This window comes from Cetorhinus maximus, chromosome 2, assembly GCF_964194155.1.
Source record: "Cetorhinus maximus chromosome 2, sCetMax3.hap1.1, whole genome shotgun sequence".
Lineage (NCBI taxonomy): Eukaryota > Metazoa > Chordata > Chondrichthyes > Lamniformes > Cetorhinidae > Cetorhinus > Cetorhinus maximus.
In genome coordinates, this window is record NC_135880.1 from 194,203,339 (window position 1) to 194,226,374 (window position 23,036).

Here is a 23,036-nt window from a genome sequence, read left to right on the forward strand (position 1 = left end):
AGCCATCCAGGTACCTTGCCCAGTGACCATTCTGCATGTGCGATCCTGGACAAGTGTCAGCAGGCTGTTTCTGGGGCACATTATAGCCAACACCTACCCCCAACCTAACTCAACTTTAAAACTTATCTGAACAGGAAGCATTGCCCGATTTATCCCCTTCTAACTGGTGGGTGACAAGGTCAGTTGTAATGCCCAACTTCCACCCTGGTTGAGATTGGCTAATTCCTCAGGCATGTGGAGCATGAAGTGGGAGCTTTCTATCCCGTCAGACTCAGGATCACGCCACATGGTGCATAAAGAACCATCAGAACAGCTGTACTGAGTAAGAAGCAATATAGAAAGTGGTTGAAAACCAACTGCATGATTCTCAAATAGAATTGCTTAAAGTGTTTATACAAAATTCTTGTTTGCTGGTTTAACAATGGTTTTAACCTATTCTAAACTAAACTTAACCTATTCTAATAAGGGTTTCATTTGAGCACATTAGTGTGTTAACTGCTATAGACTATATAAATCATAAAAGGTGGGAAATGGAAAGGGGAATTTCACCCCATGAAAATTAAACAACCCTAAATATGATCTTGGGTGATTTTAATCTACAAGTAGATTGGATGAATCAGGTTAGCAAAGGTAGCCAGGATGATGAGTTCATAGTAGTGTTTTCAGGATAGTTTCTCAGAGCAGCGCATTCTAGCACCAACCAGACAGCAAGTAGGCTATACTGATCTGGAAATGTGGAATGAGACAGGATTAATTAATGACCTCATAGCAAAGGCACCTCGAGGAAGCAGTGATCATAAAATGATTGAATTTTACATTCAGTTTGAGGGAGAGATGAGTGGATCTAAGATTAGTGTTTTAAACATAAATAAGGGCAATTGTGATGGCATGAAGGCAGAGCTGGGAAATTAAGGGATAAGTCAGTTTAGATGCAGTGGCAGACATTTAAGGAGATATATCAGAATACTTAGAAAAAATACACTCCAGTGAGGAAGAAAGTCCCTAAGAGAAATCACCATCCTTGGCTAACTAAGGAAGTTAAAGATAGTATCAAATTGAAAGAGAAAGCATATAATTCCACAAAGATGAGTAGCAGGTCAGAAGATTGGACAGAATGTAAAGAACAGCAAAGAATGACTAAGATTAATAAGGAGGGAAAAACCAGAGTACTAGAGAAAGCTAGTTTAAAAATTAGACACAGATAGTAAGAGGATCTACAGGTATTTAAAAAGGAAAAAAGTAGTGAGTTGGTGCTCTACAGTGTGAGAATGGGGAATTTATAATGGAAAATAAGGAAATGGTGGATGAATTGAACAGATTTTTTGCATCAGTCCTCACTGTAGAGGATGCAAATAACATCCCAGAAATAATTGTTAATCAAGAGGTGAAAGGGAGGAATTTAAACAATTACAATCACTAGGGAAAGGGTACTAAGAAAATTATTCGAACTAAAAGCTGCTGTGAAAGTAGAGGCACTGGTTTTAATTTTCCAAAATTCCCTATATTCTGGAAAGGTCCATTCAAATTTGGAAATAGTGAATGTGACTCCTCTATTCAAGAAATGAGGGAGACAGAAAGCAAGAAACTACAGGCCAGTTAGCTTAACATCTGTTATAAGGAAATTGCTGGAATATATTATTGAGGAGGTTGTAGCGGAACACTTAGCAAATCTCAATCTGAAAATCAGGCACAGTCAACATGGTTTTGTGAAAGGGAAATCATCTTTGGCTAATTTATTGAAGTTCTTTGAGGAAGTAACATGCAACGTGAATAGAGGCGAACCTGTGGTTGTACTGTACTTAAATTTCTAGAAGATATTTGACAAGGTGTCACATCAAAGGCTATTATGCAAAATAAGAGCTCATGGTGTAGGGGGTAACATATTAGCACAGATACAGGATTGGTTAGCTGGTAGGAAACAGAGTAGACATAAATGAGTCATTTTTGGTTTGGCAAGATGTGACGAATGGAGTGCCACAGGGATCAGTGCTGAGGTCTCAACTATTTACAATCTATATTAATGACCTGGATGAAGGGACCGAATGTACGGTTGCTATATTTGCTGATGACCCAAAGGTAGGTAGGAAAGTAAGTTGTGAAGAGGACATAAAGAATCTGCAAATTGACATAGGTTGAGTGAGTGGGGAAAAATTTGGCAGATGGAGTATAAGGTGGGAAAATGTGAATTTGTCCACTTTGGCAGGGATAGAAAAGCAGCATATTGTTTAAGTGGAGAGAGACTGCAGAACCTGAGGTAAAGGGGGATCTGGGTACATGAAATCGCAAAAGCTCAGTATGCAGGTACAGCAAGTGATTAGGAAGGCAGATGGAATGTTGTCGTTTATTGCAAGGGTAACATAAAAGTAGGGATGTTTGCTACATCCGGAGTACTGTGTACAGTTTTGGTCTCCTTTCTTAAGAAAATATATAAATGCGTTAGCAATTCAAAGAAGGTTCATTCGACTGATAGCTGGGGTTGGGGGGTCGTGGGGTGTTATCTTATGAGGTTGGACAGGCTGGGTTGTATCCATTGGAGTTTAGAAGAATGAGAGCTGATCTTACTGAAACATAAAGATTCTGAGGGGACTTGACAAGGTGGATGCTGAAAGATGTTTCCCCTTGTAGGAGAGACTACAACTAGGGGACACAGTTTAAATATAAGAGGTCCCACATTTTAAGACCCAGATGAAAAGAAGCTTTTTCCCTCAAGAGGGTCGTGAGTCCTTGGAACACTCCTCTCTGGAGAGCAGTGGAGACAGGGTCATTGAATACTTTTAACGCAGAGATAGATAGATTTTTGACTAACAAGGGAGCCAAAAGTTATTCAGCGCAGGCGGAATGTGGAGTTAAGGCCACAATCAGGTCAGCCATGATCTTGTTGAATGGTGGCTCAAGGAGCCGAACGGCCTATTTCTGCTCCTAATTTGTATGTTTGTATCTGTTTCAGTGGCATTGGTTGAGAGTTAAATATCGGCTGGGACACTTGGCGAATTCCCCTGCTCTTCTTCAAATAAAGTACAAGGATTTTACATCCAACTGAGAGGGTAGAAAGTATCTCAAATTCACTTCTCATCTAAAGACAGAACCTCCAACATTTCAGTATTCCCTTGACACTAGATTACATCTAGAGATTATGTGCTTAAATCGCTGGAGTAAGACTTGAACCCCCGACTTTCTGATTCAGAGGTGAGGGCAATACCACTGAGCCAATATTGGGAAAGAGGGGGCTGGGTGAAGAGAGAAAGAAGAAAAAAATATAAACATTAAAAAAACTTCACTAATGTAATTTATGGTTGGCTCTGCTCAGTGGTCTGTATTTGGAATGTCAGATTTGTATGTGAGGCAACAACTTTTTTTCAAGTTTTCATTTTTGTGAAGATGTTTCTGGTTTACTTTCTTCCTTTTTTCCTTGTAAAATGTTCCCTTTTCCTCATCTCTTTGCTCTAATGCCTGTGTAGGTTACTGGTCCTAGCACACTATGAACACTCCCTGCATTATCTAGGAGCTGCCAAGAAACATGAAAAAACTTTGATTTCCCTTTCAAGTCTCATCCCTGATGAATGATGCAGCACCTTTTGTTCCAATGACTGATTAAAATCGGCCTGTTACCCTTCTATTTTGTGACATTAGGGGCGGAATCTTGTCCACCTAGTACCTGCCAGAATGGTAGGGCCACTTTCAGGTCAGGAACCCGATTTCTAAATAGGTGGAATTTGCGGAGGCTCCTTCCCAGAACAGCAGTATTAGCATTCCACCTCCAGTCTTCCCAACCAATTAAGGAGGGCAGGCAGGGTAGTGCGTCCATTCTGTCATAGAATTTCTAATTAAAGGAACCACAGCAAGAGTTATAAGTTACGAGTCACTAGCACTTGGATTTTGGAGCTGCAGCAACCACAGGAATGGAGAGTAGACCTGGGAAGGCGGCTCCTCGAGTCTGGAGGTCCTGCTGTGGGATCCTTGGGGCTGCAGTGAGGTGACCTCTCCCAAGGATGGGAGGAAGAGGAGAACCTCTCCAATAGAGATGTTTGGATGGAATGAAAACAGAAAATGCCTGGAAATACTCAGCAGATCAGGCAGCATCTATAGAGAGAGAAAAACAAAGTTAACACTTCAGGTCAATGGCCTTCCATCTGAGTATTTGCAGATTTCCAGCATCTGCAGTATTTTGCATTTGTAACCATGGATGGAAATGGCCAAGGAAGTCAGCAGCAGGAGTGTGCTCCATCCAACCTGGAGAGAGTGCACAAAGAGTGCACCAGGATCTCAGGAGATTACAGGTGGTTGGTGTAACACTTTCAAGTACCAAGCCCCAGACTCTGATGTGTCCAGTATTTTCCTGCACAGCACCCCTCAGGGCAACATATCTTCAAGCTCCATTCATTCCTCTCTCTGCAGGCACATCCCCATCCAAACAGCTAACGCTCATGCTCAGCCTTTGCCGTCATGCCTCACAGTCACCTTCCACAAATGGGGTCCTCCCTCCTCCCAACAAGTCATTACAGCATGCCCCCCTGTTTTCTCTCCTTGCAGGAGTAGAGAGCATACAAACTTGGGGGGAGGTAAAGACTCGGGTGTGTGGTTGGGGGTGGGATGAGGGTAAAGGTGGCCCTCCAGTGAAAGGCATGTTACAGGCCATTTGGCAATTCATGCCCACCTGCTCCACTGGGAAGGAGGACTTGTTTCAGGAGGCTACACATGCCAGCAGCCTGAGCCTCCTGTCGCACTGGTGCTTAGACGCATCAAGAGAGCTGATCCTCTTCCTGCAGATGTTTTGTTGCGGGTTGGGGGCTGGTCTCACCTCCTTCCAGCTGGATCTCTGTATCCACCCCATTTGCGCTGTGAAGGGGCATGCAACTGAGGAGAAGGCCACTTGTGCTACTCCTGCTGGAGCTGTTGGCAGTGGTGTGGTTTCTGCTCTTCCCCCTCAGCAGAGGTAGAAGGTGCAGCTGGCCAAACGGCTCCCATTCCATGCTGAAGTCGGGCAGCAGGGAAGTGCAGCTGAAGGTGAAATTCCTTCCAAGAAGTTAGCAATCACCTGTCAAGCAGTGAAACCATTCTCTGAGAGAATAAGTGATTTGAACAGAAGTCTCTTAATGGCCATATGTGGAGCTGTTCTATGTAACTGACCAAAGCCTTCCCAAGTTTGTCAATTTCACTGAAGAAGTTCTTCTCGCTGTGCACTCGCCTTGGGTGACTCGGGTAAGGTGCAGACACAGCGTAGAAGCCTTGCACTGTTGGGAAAGAAGGAGCTCATAATGAAAAATATTCTCAATTAGCTTCCCTACCAGACCCACAGGGGTTCCCCACTGGAATCGGAATCTAACCTGGGGAAAGCTGAAAGAGGGCAGGATGATGTTGGGCTAGCCCCACATCAATTTCTGGAGCTTTTCCACTTTGCTTGCACCAAAACCCACCATCACCTGGATGGGAAAGTTCTGCTCTAAACGAACGTTGAAGAATGATAGTGACTGCAGTCTGCTACAAATTTCTTCATTACTGTCATGAAAATGTGCTTTTTGTCAAATAACGATTTTTAATCCACTGGCTGGGAACCTGAATTGAACTTTGAAAGGGAGTGTCTTAAACACTTAGATGAAAGGTGACTTGTCCTAGCAGCCAAGATGGTCATCCCAATTTGCATTACTGCACATCCCATATTCCAATCCATTGGAATAGAAACAGCCTAACTGCAAAATTCATCAAAGGCAATGGCCTCAGGGAAATGTGAAGAACACACATTTCCTGTTACATTAGCAAAGCTATTAAGGCAATCATCTGAGATATTCAACTGTTGGAGGCGAACAATCACTTGAACAATGGGACCCTGATTAGATCAGTTTCAGAGACATAATCTAATCAAGTTATTTTGGAATACCCAGCAATGATCTTATTTGGATCCCCTGGTCAGCTGGAGAGGGGGAGGTCGCATGATAAGCCAACCCTTTCTATGTTTAAGCACCTATTTCTCTGCATTAAGAGAACAAGCAGCTGAGGCGCTGTCAGAGAAGACCTGAGTGGGGTTCCTCCTGCCTCCCTTCTCTCTCCAACCCACTTTGAAATCTTCAAACCCTGTTTGCTGGCTGTGACCATCCAGGGACACCTCTGCTGCAGGTACTTTTAAGATAACCCAGCGCTAACATCTTCAGAAGAAGAGTCAAATCAGCCATCCACCTTTTTAATCGGAACGATCGGGACCACCAAAGGAAAGTCGCAAGACCACTGAATTCAACATGAAGCCAGCCGAGTCACCAAACTACAGACTGTACATTACTTCTTATGGACTCTACGTTGACCAACCTAACCTGTCCCTTCTGTAATCTATATTTAAGGGTATGTGAGCTTTGAGTGTGTGTGTGTGTGTGTGTGCGCGCGTGAGTGAGTGAGTGAGTGAGAGTGAGTGAGTGAGTGAGTGAGTGAGTGAGTGAGTGAGTGAGTGAGTGAGAGAGAGAGAGAGTTCTTTGTTAAACTCAAGAAAACCTGTTCCTTTATGATCACAGCATGTAAACTCAATGAATTGGCAAGTAAGTATATAATTTTCAAACAAAAACCTGTTGCGGTCCAACGAGGAGAAGGAAAAGAGGGAAGCCAATTGACCACTCCTCACCTGATCGTAACACTACAGCTGAAGTACCACAGGTTTTGTGAAACTCAAATATTTAATTGCAATGTTTTGAAAGTACCCACCTCATGTTTAGACATCAAAGTGTGATAAAAACGTCATGAGAAAATAGAAATGTCAGTAATTTCATGCTGCTTACTTCCCAAAGCTGGGAACCGACAATTAATTTGTAAACTTTCATTTTTAACCTCCACTGGCTACATAGTTGACAGCAATAAGACTTTTTGGCTTTAAAATTATCATCTTAACCACAGGATAATACATTACCACACAAAATGTCCAATTGTTACAAATTAACATGTCATACCATTTACCAGGAGCAATGCCACTAGCATTGCATTAGTATATTTTCAAATGAGTTCATTATTGTAGAGTGCATGTTATTCCAAAATGCTGTATGTTTTGTATGCAATGACAGGGCAAACTGCAATGACAGCCGGCCACAGGGCAAGCTGTTATTACAGTCTGTAAAAAGGAGGGGTAATATTGTACCTCTTACCTAAGATAACTTTGCTTTTCAATTACAAGTCACCTGCTGGATGGTGGTATGGGTAGTTAACAACTTGGGGGAGGGGTGGTGGAGAAGCCTCTTCCTCTTATATGTCCTCAACAATCACATTACATAAATGTCCACAATTTCTTCCCTTTATAATAAAACGGTTGTTCAGCCATGTTAAACTAAACTACCTGGACGTTTTGGTGGATCAGTATAGGTCCCATTGCTCAATCAGCTGTGATTTAGGTAAAAATAAAGAAGTTAACCAACAGTCGAGCTCATCACATTCCAGGACCACCATCATTTAGGATGACCTGACAGTAAGTAAAATACAGTGGCCTTACCCAGAATATTCCTCCATTCCAGGCACAGCACTGCACGATCCGGTGTGCTATTCGCGGCTCACTGAAAAATAGTAGCAGATGTCTTTTGTCAAATAGAACAAGCTGTATGTGACGCTGGTCTTTACCCCAACTGACAGTTGCATGCAAACATTGCTTGCATGCACGCACACTGTACATACATGCACGTCACCCAGTGTTTACCATGTAAATCATAAAAGTTTCAGTAGTGGAGGCATTCACGCTCAAATGTCTGTAATAGTTCCCTGAATGGAACTGTCTTGTAGCATTGCACTTCCAAACTCATTCCTTGTTCCTTCAATTTTTAAAATCTAAATTCTACACTTGACTCAGTGGCAAAGCATTCTGAACCTTAACACATTGGGTAAAGATTGTATCTCACCTCTCCGTTGATCCTTCTAACACTAATCTGGAGGTTATGTCTTGTTGTTACCAACCTAGAGTCATCAATTGAATTCCCAATCCCATCACACACCTCTCCAGCATTGCTACCTTGTGACCTAGCTTGAGCCCTGAGGAACCCAGGGAAGGAGTGGAAAAAAACCAAGTCACTGGTCATTGCCACTCCAGCTGGGAGAATACAAATGTACGTACGTGCAAAGCAACACACTCCTCCTTCTATAGTGTCCGTAGCTGTCACTTTATGAATTTAACTTATTCACTGAATTCCAATCAGGTGTTATCTTAATGCAGTCTTTAACCCACGTAATGAATACAGACAGGAATTTAACTCATTAACCGAGGCACTAAAATTAGTGAAAGGAGAAAATTAAGTCCCTTTATATTGATGTGTTTATAACAATAAGCAGCAAAAGTACGATAGAAGAGCCTCCCACTGTCAATTCCAATTTTGCTCTTTCCTGAACTCTCTTTATTCCAGGTTTCTCTTTCTGGGTTGCTTATTTTTTCAAATTTCATTCCTGCTACATCACAGTACTGTTGAGTCGGCGCAGCTCACATTCGCAAGTATCTGCTGGGTCAGTATGGCAGTACACTTTCTGTCTAATCCTCGCACAAACAGGTTGGGGCTTGTAGTTGCCCCTCAGCAATTATTAGACAAAAGTTGAAAGCTTTTCACTGGTTGAACAGAGCAGTGGGGATAGATGGAGATTCTGCTGCAGACCAACCCCACTCCACACCATAGTGGGACTAAACCACAAATATCTCACTTGTATGGGATACATACCAAACTAACAGGCCTACAAGGCAAACTGAAAGCTGCTGCACTTTTCTTATTGAGTGGTTGCCCTGCGCTGTAGCCACATAGACATCAACGTTGTAGTCATTGTCCTACTCATGAAGACCAAGCACCCATAGTCTGCTCTCGCTGTATCCACTTTCCACATTGCTAATCCTAAATTCACATTTTGTTAATATTTTATTATCCTCTTCAATACTAGGCAATGTGCAATTTTGAAGTTAACTACAACAGCAACACTGTACTTCAGGGTGCTCAGCTCCAAACTGACTCTGAAGCAAAGCACAGTGAAACTCCATCCTCTGAGCTGTCTTTGTTCCAATTTCAGGTTGGAGCCCAATTCAAGATTCAGGCTGTAATTAAACTACAACTGTGGGTCAGTTCAAAGCACTCTTACTGTTTAACAGTTTCAGTTTCCATTTCATACTTGATTCCTCAAAGTTTTTAATAATTATATATCCCTCATCAGTTTTTACAGTCAAATATTTGTCAATTTGCACAGATCCCTTTGTATTATGAGACTTATGATGGGATTTATGTAATGGTTCTTTCATCCATACAGGAATATGGTATCTGTATTCTTTCTCATGTCATCTCTCTTCCAGTGTGCCTTACAGTCATAATTATAGTTATTAACATCTCTCTTGTTTAAAGAACTTTATGCTTTCTTTTAAATTTTATCGATATATTTGAATAAAACTTAAAAGTATTGGGAAAAATAACAAAAGCAGTGAACGACACAGAGGTGCAATATACCTCATCTATAATTTTAGCAAAAACATGTGCAAACACAAGATGGGATTCCATGTTGATTTTCATCCTTCAATTGACAGGAAGAATTTCACTCAAGTGAACAAAGATTACATTCTCCTCTGCTCCCTGATGTGAACATTTCCTGCTTTATACTCATGCCAAATCTTTCACAAAACTAAGCGTTTGAATGTGTTGAATCTTCTTATCATGTTGAGTTTCTCTGGATTTCCATCTGGACTTTATTGTGGAGTAATCATTATACCCAGGCCCTGAAATTATGCTGTGAGTTATAAATGGATACGGACTTTACGTGTCCTCTCAAATAACTTCATGTCTGTTTTAGTTAAAAATAAAAAGTGCCTCTGGTAAAATAGCAGCCAGGCATCTCAGACAAATGCATTAAGTATAATTTCAGGGCCTTTTAGCAAATTTTTGTAGTCAAGCTTTCTGCCCTTAATGCATCTGTCCAATGCTTGTGACAAAAACAAAACTCAGTGGTACCATAGCACAAATGATCACTCAAACCTGCAGGCTTCTCGCTCATTCTATATTCAAAGGTCTTGCCATCGGGTAGCCAGTGTTTACTCACTTTTCCTCTCTCTTGTCCTCAATCTGGGCCCTCCGGTGCGCAAGTACACTGCGCTGCTCCTTCTTCCTCCTTTGTTCTTCTCGCTTCTGGTGAATTCGCTCATCAAGTTTGGAGATGGTTCGGATTCCGAAGACGGAATCTTTTATGCCCTGAAATAAAAATAGGCGGGCTTTGTGAGCTTTTCTAACTTCTCTGACTCTCAACGAGGAAGCGCTTCAAAAGAAATAATCAGTTAGCTTTCCCTGACAACCCCTGGTACTAAATGTGGCGTTTCGCTGTGACACAGTGACTCCCCAGGATGAAACATGTTGAGCTGAAGCAGCCAAAAGAAAATGGCATAATTTTGGGAATTCACACGAATTGATAAATCTAAGACTGTTTGCCTATAAACTGAGCAGGGATAAGTATTTAAAATCTAGGAAAATGAATATAAACCAAAATAAATAACAAATGTAGAAGGCACTTTCAGCAGGATTGCACTCCCAGTGTCTTTGTGTGAAACAGCCTTCACCCAATCAAACATTTTGACCCACTTGAAATTCCAAGTAATAGAAATTTAATGGAAATTCAGGTTAAAACTTCTCAATAGGGGTCCACAAGGCGTAACATGATAACCAGTAATGTCCCAGGTTTGATCCCTGCCTCGGCTAATTGAATCTGTTTTTTTCTTTATTCTTTCACGGCATGTGGACGTCACTGGCAAGGCCAGCATTTGTTGCCCATCCCTAATTGTCCTTGAACTGATCTTGCTAGGTTATTTCAGAGGGCAATTAAGAGTCAACCACATCACTGTGGGTCTGGAGTCCACATGTAGGCCAGACCAGGTAAGGATGGCAGATTTGAAGAGAAAAAAATTAATGAAGACAAATGAAGGTCCCTTATAGTTAGAAACAGGGGAATTTATAATGGGGAACAAAGAAATGGCTGACCAACTAAATACATACTTTGGTTCTGTCTTCACAAAGGAGGACACAAATAACATACCAGAAATGTTGGGGAACACAGGGTTTAGTGAGAGGGAGGAACTGAAAGAAATCAGTATTAGTAGGGAAATGGTGTTGGGGAAATTGCTGGGATTGAAGGCCGATAAATCCCCAGGGCCTGATAATCTACATCCCAGAGTACTTAAGGAAGTAGCCCTAGAAATAGTGGATGCATTGGTGGTCATCTTCCGAGATTCTACAGACTCTGGAACAGTTCCTACAGATTGGCGGATAGCTAATGTAACTCCACTATTTAAAAAGGGAGGTAGACAGAAAACAGGGAATTATAGACCAGTCAGCCTGACGTCGGTAGTAGGGAAAATTCTAGAGTCCATTATAAAAGCACTTGGAAAACAGTGGCAGTATTGGACAGAGTCAGCATGGATTTACGAAAGGGAAATCATGCTTGACAAATCTACTGTAATTTTTCAAGGATGTAACTAGTAGAGTTGATGAGGGGGAGCCAATGGATGTGGTTTATTTGGACTTTCAGAAGGCTTTCGACAAAGTCCCACATAAGAGATGAGAGTGTAAACTTAAAGCGCATGTGATTGGGGATAGTGTATTGAGATGGATAGAAAACTGGTTGGCAGACAGGAAACAAAGAGTAGGAATAAATGGGTCTTTTTCCGAATGGCAGGCAGTGACTAGTGGAATACCGCAGGGATCGGTGCTGGGACCCCAGCTATTCACAATATATATTAATGATTTAGGTGAGGGAACTAAATGTAATATCTCCAAATTTGCAGATGACACAAAGCTGGGTGGAAGGGTGAGCTTTGAAAAGGATGCAGAGATGCTTCAGTGTAATTTGGACAAGCTGAGTGAGTGGGCAAATGCATGGCAGATGCAGTATAATGAGGATTAGAGTACAGGAGCAGGGATGTCTTGCTGCAATTATACAGGGCCTTGGTGAGACCACACCTGGAATGTTGTGTGCAGTTTTGGTCTTCTTATCTGAGGAAGGATGTTCTTGCTATAGAGGGAGTGCAGCGAAGGTTTACCATACTGATTCCTGGGATGGCAGGACTGACATATGATGAGAGATTGAGTCGGTTAGGATTATATTCGCTGGAGTTCAGAAGAATGAGGGAGGATCTCATAGAAACCTATAAAATTCTAACAGGACTAGACAGGGTAGATGCAGGAAGGATGTTCCCGATGGTGGGGGAGTCCAGAACCAGGGACAGTCTGAGGATACGGGGTAGACCATTTAGGACTGAGATGAGGAGAAATTTCTTCACCCAGAGAGAGCGGTGAGCGCGTGGAATTCGCTACCACAGAAAATAGTTGAGGCCAAAACATTGTACGATTTCAAGAAGGAATTAGATATAGCTCTTGGGGCAAAAGGGATCAAAGGACATGAGGAGAAAGCGGGAGCAGGCTATTGAGTTGGATGATCAGCCATGATCATAATGAATGGCGGAGCAGGCTCGAAGGGCCAAATGGCCTACTCCTGCTCCTATTTTCTATGTTTCTATGTCCTTCCCTAAAGGACGTTAGTGAACCAGATGGGTTTTTACAATAATCGACCATTGTTTTGTGGTTGCCATTACTGAGATTAACTTTATATTCCAGTTTTATTAATTGATTTTAAATTCCACCAGCTGCTGTGGTGGGATTTGAACCCATGTACCCAGAGCATTAGCCTGGATCTCTGGATTACTAGTCCAGTGACATTACCGCTACGTCAGGGACAATTATAGTATGGGAATTAAAACTGGTATGTGTCCCTTGCTGGGTAAAGTCAGGATCAGGGTCAAATATGATGGCTCACAGTGGAAAAGCTCAAACTATCACTGTCCTTTTTGGGCAGAATGACTGCTCATCACCCCCGGGGTCCAAAGGTTGTGGGATCAAGCCCCGTTCCAGGAACTTGAGACCAAGCTTCAGTGGGGTACTTAGGGAGTTTCGTTTCTCAGACAGTGTTAACTAAAACCCTCCCTGCCTGCCTCTTCAGATGATTGTGAAAGATGCCATGGTACTATACAGAGCGCTGGGTGTTCTCTGGTGTTTTGGCCAATATCCTTCCCTCAAGCAACGTAACCAAAAAAACAGCTCAACTGGTTTCCTCTCTCTAAACTGTCTCCCAAACCTCTCCACCTTTCTATCTTGCTTTCCTCCTTCTTAAAACCAAACTCTTGGTCATCTGACCTAATATCTCTTTACAGGGCTTGGTGTCACACTTTGTTTTATAATGCTCCTCTGAAGTGCATTGGGATTTTATTACATTTTGACACTTGGTGGTGATTGTTGCTTTAAGGGAAGCCTTATGAGCGTGGGTCATGTGGTCAGGACAGCCAAACAACATCGAGTGTGGGGAAGCTTATAAAGGCGAGTTTTCCTAGTCTAGAGCGCGGATTGTAGCCTTGCTAGAGGCCTGTAGCTAATCCATCAGCTCTGTAAATAAAGTTCGTTGTTCAACTAAAGAAGCATCTCAGTAATACATCTCTACATCTGGCAACGGAGAGAAATGATCCTGGCGCTGCCTCTCGCCCTACAACTGTGAGTATCTCGTTTTAAAGAAGGGAAAAAAAATATACTCAACAGGATACCTCTCTTTGGGAGGATCAACTCATTTGAATACTCAATACACAGAGCACCTCGGGTTTTATTGCCAGGCTAATGAAATAAGGGAGGAGGCAAGGCACAAAGCAGTGTCTGTGGGGTCAAACCTACAACCTTATTATTCGCAGTGCTGCAGCCCCAAGCGCACCTGACTCCAAATTGTTCAGTGAGCTTGTGGATTTAGTGAAGGGCCATTTTCAGCTCAAATCATCAGTCATTATGCAAAGATTCAAATTTAATATAAGGGCGAGGGCCCCAGGTGAATCGATCGGAACTTACATTGCTAAGTTGAAGCAACGGTCAGAGCATTGTGATTTTGGAGCGACCTTGAACGACATGCTAGGTGTTTGGTTAGTTTGTGGTGTGCGCAATAATGCCATTCAGTGTTAATTGCTGGAAAAAGTCGATATAAATTTCAAACAAACAATGGAGATAGCGCTGGCCATGGAATGCGCTGAAAAAGATTTGTAGGAACTGCAGAGTTTGCAAAATGGTGCTATTTACCAGTAGGGGTTGGAACCTGCAGCCAGAGGCAGCGGCAAAGTGGGAATCATTTGCAATCACCCAGAAATCAAAAAAATATACCAGAGGCAATCAGACAGCGATCCTGAAGTTGAAATGTTACCAATGTGGGGGTAACTCCTGAAACATTTGGATTTAAGGAGGCCGAGTGCTATTACTGTCGCAAAAGAGGACATTTGATAAAGCAGTGCAGGGCTAAGTCCAGCCTGCCAAGTAACCAGCCAGCAAAGATGTTAGAAATACATAATGTGAAAGAGCCTGAAATAACTGATTCTGACATTCACTCCCTCTTTTTAATTTTAAAGCAGTCAAGGCTATTTCTGTCACACTCCACAAAACTGGGAAGCCTCTAGTTATGCAGGTGGATATAGAGGCATCAGCCACAGTGATGGATGGGTGCACGTTTCAGTACCTGAGAGAAGGTACCCAACTCTTAAGCCTGGAGAGAGCTTCGGCCCAGTTGAAGACTTACACGGGAGAAGCCATAAAAGTAAAAAGCACCACCACGGTACCTGTGAGCTATGGGCAGCAGCTCCCAGTAATAATATTGACTGGGGAAGGACCAAGCCTTCTGGGCCGTGATTGGCTAAAAGAAATCAAGTTAAACTGGTCCCAGATTTTTCAAGTGCAGGCAGGAGATCTGCTAGAGTTGTTAAAAAAATACGACAGCATCTTTCACAACGAATTAGGAAAAATCAAAGGCTTGCAAGCCAAAATTTATGTTGATCCAGAGGTAACTCCCTGATTTTTTTTAAGGCAAGACCAGTACCATATGCCTTAAGAAAGAAAGTGGATGCTGAGTTAAACAGTTTGGAGGAACTAGGCATCATATAGCTGGTTCAATTGCGGAAAGGGCAGCACCTATCGTCCCCATACTGAAACTGGATAAGACTGTCTGCATTTGCAGTGATTATAGGCTAACAGTTAATCGGGCCACCAAATTGGATAAATATGCAATTCCAAGAACTGAAGACTTGTACGCAAAGCTGGCAGGAGTTCAATCCTACACTAAGTTTGATATAAGCCACACGTACCAGAAACTCGAGTTAGATAACACATCCCGGGGGGTTGTCACAATAAACACACACAAAGGCCTATTCCAGTATACACACCTACCTTTTGGCGTGTCCTCGGCATGTGCAATATTTCAAAGGACGAAGGTGAGTGTGCCACAGGGATTACTTCGACAGAGGCCAAGCATTTAGCAAACTTAGTGGAGGTATTAAAAAGATTTCTGGAAGCTGGAGTCCGTCTAAAAAGAGAGAAATGCACTTTCCAAGCCACCAAGGTGTGTAGACGTACAAGGATTACATCCCGTGGAAGAAAAGGTTAAGGCAATAAAGGAGGCCTTCCCCCACAAGTATCACTGAACTCAAATCATTTTTAGGGATGGTAAACTACTACAGGCGATTTTTACCCGACTTATCGACTGTACTGACCCCCCTTGCACATACTGCTAAAGAAGCACCATCGTTGCTCCTGGAAGGCACAATAGGAGGCAGCCTCAACAGAGTAGAACAACTGCTGCACTCCTCAACCTTCTTGGTGCACTTTGACCCACCTAAAGAATTGATATTGACCTTCGATGCCTCTCCATATAATGTTGGTGCAGTATTATCCCATGAAATGGACGACAGATCTGAGAGGCCAATAGCTTACGTATCAAGAACCCTCTCAGTGGTTGAAAAAGGTTATTCACAGATTGAGAAGGAAGGACTGTCAATAGTCTTTGGAGTTAAAAAATTCCACCAGTACTTACGTGGTAGGCACTTTACTATTGTCTCTGATCATGAACCGCTTTTGGGCCTTTTCAAAGAAGACAAGACCATCCCGCCTTTAGCCCCGGCAAGAATTTAGCAATTCTGTCCGCCTACGAATACACTTTCAAGCACCGACTTGGGATACACATAGCGTATGTGGACACCCTTAGCTGCCTACCCTTGCAAGAAAGCATCTCGTATACTCCTGTACCCCAAGAAATTGTCCTTGCATTTAATTTTTTAGACACATCACCCGTCTGCACGAAGCAGATCAGGAATTGGACCAATTGAGATCTGTTTCTGTCCAAAGTGACAGACCAGATACTTACAGGGCAGTTAAATGAGCCAGTCGCTGAGGAAATGAAACTATTTTTTACCGGCAAATATGAATTGAGTTGTCAGGATGGCATCGTACTCTGGGAAGCAAGAGTAATCGTTCCTGTACCAGACAGAGAACTGCTCCTGGCCGAGTTACACAGCACTCATCCTGGCATTTCTAAAATGACAATGCTCGCCAGGAGTTTTGTGTGGACTGGTACAGATGCAGATAGAGAAGTTAGTCAAGCACTATCAACACTGCCAAATGCAACAGAAGTTGCCAGCTACAGCCGCCCTACACCCTTGGGAATGGCCTGGCTGACCATGGGTGCGGATCCATATAGACCACGTGGGTCCATTCTGAGACACAACGATATTGCTCATAATTGATGCGCACTCAAAATGGATGGAGATTTTTGAGGTGAAATGACCTGCATCACATGCTGCCATCGAAAGGTTACGCCAATGCTTTTCCACTCACGGATTGCCCAGAGTTATTGTATCAGACAATGGAGCCGTACTTAACAAGTGCTGAATTTCAGGACTTCACAATCTAAACGGCACTAAACACATCCAAACTGCGCCTAACCACCCAGTATCAAACAGTCTAGCCGAGAGAGCCGTCCAAACTTTCAAGTCAGGACTGAAAAAACATTGTTGGAAGGAACCTTGGAAGCCACAATCTCATGCTTTCTTCTTAGCTACTGCACGACTCCACATGCAACAACTGGAGTTCCACTAGCAGGACTGCTAATGAAACGTTGCCTCAGAACGAGACTGAGCCACGTATTTCCAAATTTGCCAGGGAGGGTAGAGAAGGACCGAGGTAATCAGGAAACAAGCCATGGTTTGCACAGTAGAGCACGGAAATTTATAGTAGATGAAATCGTATACGTAAGAAACTTCGGTAGCGGACCCCTTTCATACCAAGTAAACGTGGAAGGCCAGATTGTCCGTAAACACGTGGATCACCTGAGGATGAGGGAGATGCTTCCACACTCAGAGTTGCCACCAAGGAATGTTATCGAACCCGAAAGCACCAAAGTACCTGATTGGCCTGTTATAGACATAACTGATGTTTCCATTGAATTAAATAGTGATAAACAGCCTTTTCCAAAAGAGGTACCCGTTATCGCAGTTCCTGTTAGTGTCGATCCTGTAGGAGAGCCTCAGGTTATAGAATTACACTACTCTACCCAGAACAGGAAACTCCAGTAATTACTGGGCCTATGTATATAAGTGTATAATCTGAATTCGTGACAAAGTGCCAGTGTGATTATTTCTAAGATTTTTGATATTGTTTTCTATTCACCCGTATAAAGAATTTGTGTAAATAAGGAAACAAGAAATTAAAAGGGGGGAGATTGATGATTGGTGATTGCTGCTTTAAGGCTAGCCTTACAGAACAAGGGTCACATGGTCAGAACAGCCAATCAACATCGAGCATGATGAAGCTTATAAGGGGCGGAGTTTTCCTGGTCTAGAGATGTATCTTTTTTATTCGGTCATGGGATGCGGGTGTCGCTGGCTGGGCCAGCTTTTATAGCCCATCCCTAATTGCCCTTGTTCAGAGGGCACTGACTTCTGACCAGATAAGGGTGGCAGATCTCCCTAAAGGGCATTAGTGAACCAGATGGATTTTTTTTTAATGACAATTGGCAATGGTTTCATGGTCATCATCAAACTTTTAATTCCAGATTTTTTTGTGCCATGGTGGGATTTGAACCCAGGTCCCTCAGGACAATACCGCTATGCCACCACCTCTCTCTAGCCTTGCTAGAGGCCTGCAGCTAATCCAGCAGCTCTGTAAATAAAGTTTGTTGTTCAACTAAAGAAGCCTCTCAGTAATACATCTCTACAGACTCTACAAATAGAAGCTCTTGTTTCTGACTCAATTGCTGTTTGTGGATACATTGGCTGCCAAGTATGCCCATGTAACAGGGGCTATATTTCAAAATAATTCATTCGCTGTGAAGCATTTTTTGTCATCTGGAAGAGGCTGTATAAACTCTTTCCTTGTTTATGCACTGGGTAGTACCAAACAAACCCCATTGTGAGACACCTCTTTCAAGGTCAGGTATCACTGTAAACTGAACATGTTGGTGACACAGACATCTCAACAGCGAGAAAATGGAGTAAACAACAGAGAACATTCAGTGAAATAGAAAATCTTCCACCTCTGTGCAGAACCTACCAAGGGATATGGGGATAAATAGGCTGCACAGATCAGCCATGATCTAAGTGAAGTCAGGATAGGCTTGACAGGATGAAAGACCTTCTTCTGTTGCTATGAATTATGTGGACTGAGACTCAATTTCTATTAAAATCAGCCATCTAGGTTGACAATGAATGTGGAAACACACCCCTAACGAGTCAGCACCTTCAGGAGAGGTGGGGAAGAAACTTCTTGAGGTGGGGCAGAGAGTTCTGAACGCAGGAAGACCAACCTTGTCACATTAAATTTAACACATTGGTGACATACACATCTAAATATAAAGTATATCAAACAGCATTTTCAAAATAGACTCACATTGCACAAGCCATGCATGAACCTGAGAATTGGAATTTCACCTTCCTAAATTTCATCTGCAATCTGCAGCTTTGATGGTGTGATGTCTTTCTTTGTACCTGGGGTCTCAGAACAGTTTTTACAATATGAAGGACACTCACCTTAGCTACATCCAGAAGGAACGTCCTAACGCTATCAGCCATAGCCAGAGCAGCATCAACTGTACACCATATCAACAGCAGCTTCACAGAAGCATCTCATTATGGGAGTGAGCAGTCAGCTCAGAAACCTGAGGAGAGGAGCAACATCGCCAGGTCAGACACACTAGCCACCTGCACTCGATTGGGTCGGGTGGAGGGAAGACTGGAGAGAGTGAGCAAAAGAGAACGAGCGAGGGGGGAGGTGAGGGAGCGGGGCAAGAAAGCGAGAGCCAGAAAGCGAGAGGGATCCAGGGCAAGAATGCGAGAGGGAGCAAGTGCTAGAAATTGAGAGGGCGCGTGGGGGTGAAGGGACGAGGGCGAGAAGGGTGCTCTCCCTCTCCCTTTCCACTAGTGCTCGCCCGTGCCCTCTCCCTCTCAACCGCGCCCTCGCTTGCCCTCCCTCCCTCACACCCTCCCTCCCTCTCGCCCCCCTCCTGCTCGCCCATGCCTTCCCTTGCTCACCTGCCCTCCCCCACCGCTCGCCCCCTCTCCTTCGCCTGTGCGCTCTCGTTCTCTTGCACGTGCTCTCTCTTGAGCACGCTCTCTGTCTCGCGCTTGCACACCCCCTCTTGCATTCGTGTGCTCGCGCACATGTTCCCCTCTGGTGTTCGAGAGAGCAAACAAGAGAAGAGAGCGAGCATGAACCAGAGAGCGCGAAAGAGCCAGAGAAAGTGTGAGAGAGAGCAAGAGAATTGGAGCAAGAGAGCGCGAGCAAGTACAAGTGAGAGAGAGAGTGAATGTTAGGGAGCGAGCAAGTGATAGAGCAAGCAATAGGGAGCGGACTAGAGTGCGTGCGAGCACGAGAGAGAGAGGGACGGACCATGAGAGAAGGGGAGGGGGAGCGCGAGAGACAGAAGGAGCGCGAAAGAAACGAGAGTGAGAAAAGAAAAAAAAGAGAAAAACCAAACAAATTAACTCAATTGTCTTTGTGCCCATGTCGAGCAGTTTTAAAACAAACACAGGACCGGGGGAAGGGGTGGGTGTGGAGGGGAGAAATAGTTTATTGAAAAGCTTCGTTTCAAGTCATCAAAACACAAAGGTTGCTTTCATATAACATGCCTTCAGTCCTTTGCTCCCTTGTTGATCTGCCTCAGATCACTCAGATTTCACTTCTCAAGTCCTTAAAAGCTCATAATTATGTATGTGATAACATCACTATTCTCATTCATACACTGCAGGGGCACAAAAGAGAAATGGATAAAATGTAAAGAGACTCAAAGTCTAGAAACTGATGGGCTGAAACAAGATAGAAGTAAAGGATCTTACATTTACTCTTAAGTAAGAACTCTACCTACAATCCTGATGTGTGTTAAACTGAGACACCGGCTAAAATTCGTGCATTGATTGATTGACATTAGACCTTCACTTTGAGATAAGTCTATTCCTATCATGTGAATTCAAATCTGTGTTTCTTCGTTTTAGAATAATCAAATTATCCAGTAGCATGATCTAAGTAATTTTATAAAACCCAGGAGGCTTTTTAAGTATGATTACAATTTGAATTCATATTCAGATTAAACACAGACTACCAGCCCTCTCCTGACTGCTCAAATAAACTTTCTAGTTCCAAGGGCAATGACTGAGTACTACAGTACCCTCACACCTGGCGGTATAGCTGTGGGCCATTCACTGTACCCATTAATGCCACGTAGATGGTGGAGGGGTGGATTTCACAAAAAGAGATCTTTCTTCGTTCAGGTTCTGGTAAGTCTTTTGTATTAATGCTAGGGAGAGTTGCAATAATTTCATATAGCTTCCTTTCACACTATCACAACAAAGTGGTTTTCATATAACACTGTGTCCATTACTTTGTTTAGACTTTGTCCATCACCCTTAGCTCACTCAGATTTCACTTCTCAAGTCACCAATATTTGCAAGTATATGTTATTGTTTCGATGCAGTGATATTACCATTTGTGTACACAAATTCTGGGCCACCAATATTAAAGCACCAATTCATTCATCTCCCTCTATGCAAGTTACATTCATTTCTCGGTGATAAGAGGGACAGCAGTAATTTTCAAGGACAGGGTACAGGGTGAGCAGGACTTCATGACACTTTTGATATATAAAACAGAGTTCGAGCCCAGCTCTGAACGGAGTCAAGCAATTGCTAGGCAGTGGCTAAGCTGGAAACGAAATGTAGGGTGTAGGGAGGCCGGAGGAGACCCTTCTCCACTCTCCCAAACATAGTCAGTTACTCTGACAGTAATCACTGTCTGGACTCACACATGAAGAAAAGTTACTTTTGTGTATGAGGTGCTAGTGACATTTCAGAAATGATAAAATCATACTGCTAACACAAACTCATGAGCGTTTTTGGAAACCAGGAGAAAATTGGGAGGGAAAAATGAAATAGCTTCTCTCTTTTAAGTTGCCACGGAGCATGGAATATTTAACAGCAGATATATGTAAACAGCAAATACTCATGAGCTAGGCTTGCAATTATCAGAGTCCTGTACATATGTATAAGCTTTCAGTTCAAAGTGATTCATCAGAAAAGCATTTTTGAAACAGCTCTATCTAAAAATAAAGATCCACTTAAAACACAACACCTTATAAAGAAATATAATCACCCACATAAATTGCTCTGTTAATAAGCCCATTACACAATGGCATTATTTCAGAACCCTGTATATCACTACACAGGTTTATAGCACCATTTGACCCCAATGTACCACTGTAGCTCTTTGCTGGAGAAATTGAAACCCTTGCTGTCTTGTACCCAATGACATCAAGATGTATAGTATCTTTGATCTTTTCCTCAAAGCTAGGATGACTCTGCCCATTAAAAAGGAGTGGTGGGCATGAGGAGGAGAAATGAATCTGCCAGTTAGGGAGTTCTGAGTTAGGGTATGCTACTGATATCACTCAAAATTTACCCTTGAGGGGTACCTGCTTTATGCCAATACCACTGTATAGTTCAGACTGTTTGTGTCAAAGAAGTCTGTTTCAGAAGTGCAACTTGCTGGCACAGAAGTTCCTGACTAAGAAACATGGAATTACACAATCTGAAGCTTGCATTAACTTATACAACAGTGTTAAAATGTCTTTATCTGCTGTGACTTGCACTAATATTGTTATAACTGTGTTATAATGCAATCCAACAGAAGTATTTGGTCACAAACATTAAGCCATCACAAAACCTGCATTAATATCTCCAAACTTAAAGGGGTATCACAGCACCAAGGCTGTGTGCCGCACTGACCCGCTCCCTGATGTGGTTCATTCTGAAAGGTGACACATCATCACACCCACACCACCAAATACACCGGTGTCAAAAAAGGTGCCTTAAAGGGGCACCCCCTTCATATTTTGGCATTTTTTTTTTTAACCAAACTTCTGGTTGAAACACATCATCATGCTTTTTGCAGGTGATGAAAAGGACGGATAAATCTCCATCACAATCCAGAGATTTGTACAAATCCTTTCTATTCCCCCTTTCTCGCCTTCTCTCCCATTAACTCAAACTGCTTTTTGCTCCACAGCTCTATTGAGAAGGGGTTTTGACTCCCCCCCTCCCCCCAGAGCAGGAAGGGACATGCGGTCCCCGCCAATCCCTCAGGTGATCAGGACAATGACCCCGGTGCTGCCCCTGTCTGAGTCTCATCCACCCAGGTAACCACCCCGCCCCCGGACAGACAAGACGACAGCTTGCCGTCCTCTCGATGCCACCTCTCCAACCCTTGCCGGTTCCCCGATTTCCCCCGTACGCCGAATAATACTCACCCGCCGCCTCAAGAGACGAACGCTCGCCGCAGCCAAGGCCTGACCACGGCCGATTACTGAGCGCATGCGCCGCCAGTGGGGCGACGGGAAATGCAGTTCACCTCCTCACCACGCGGCGGGGACTACAACTCCCGGCAGGCGTTGTGCAGGAAACTAGAACCCCCGGCAGGCAGTGCGCGGAGAACTATAATTCCCGGCGTCCGTTGCGTGGGTCAAAAGGCAGGTGGGGGAGGCCTGCTGAGCTTTTAGTGTCAGGTACTTCTTCTATTATATTTGTGAATGATTATAGGCCACAGATTCTGCATTGTACTTAGTTAGGAGTAATATATTAGTATAAATAGGCAATTGAGTGATATTTCTAAACTTGAAAACCTAATTAGTTAAACAAAACACAATAAAGATGGCATAAGAGGTGATGTGTTACAGCTTTA

At 43.2% G+C, this 23,036-nt stretch overlaps 1 protein-coding gene across 1 annotated transcript in view; it reads right to left on the reverse strand.

Annotated features, from left to right (window-relative positions):
* The window catches only part of ei24 (EI24 autophagy associated transmembrane protein), a 45,520-nt gene extending 22,847 nt beyond the window's left edge, over positions 1 to 22,673 (reverse strand). The window contains exons 1-4 of the mRNA XM_078531248.1: positions 22,606 to 22,673; positions 18,839 to 18,966; positions 10,018 to 10,166; positions 7,460 to 7,520 (exon numbers count right to left, since the gene is read on the reverse strand). Coding sequence (XP_078387374.1) covers positions 7,460 to 7,520; positions 10,018 to 10,166; positions 18,839 to 18,880 — 252 coding nt within the window. The 5' untranslated portion in view covers positions 18,881 to 18,966; positions 22,606 to 22,673. The remainder of the gene's footprint in view (positions 1 to 7,459; positions 7,521 to 10,017; positions 10,167 to 18,838; positions 18,967 to 22,605) is intronic.
* Positions 22,674 to 23,036: the final 363 nt, after the last annotated feature.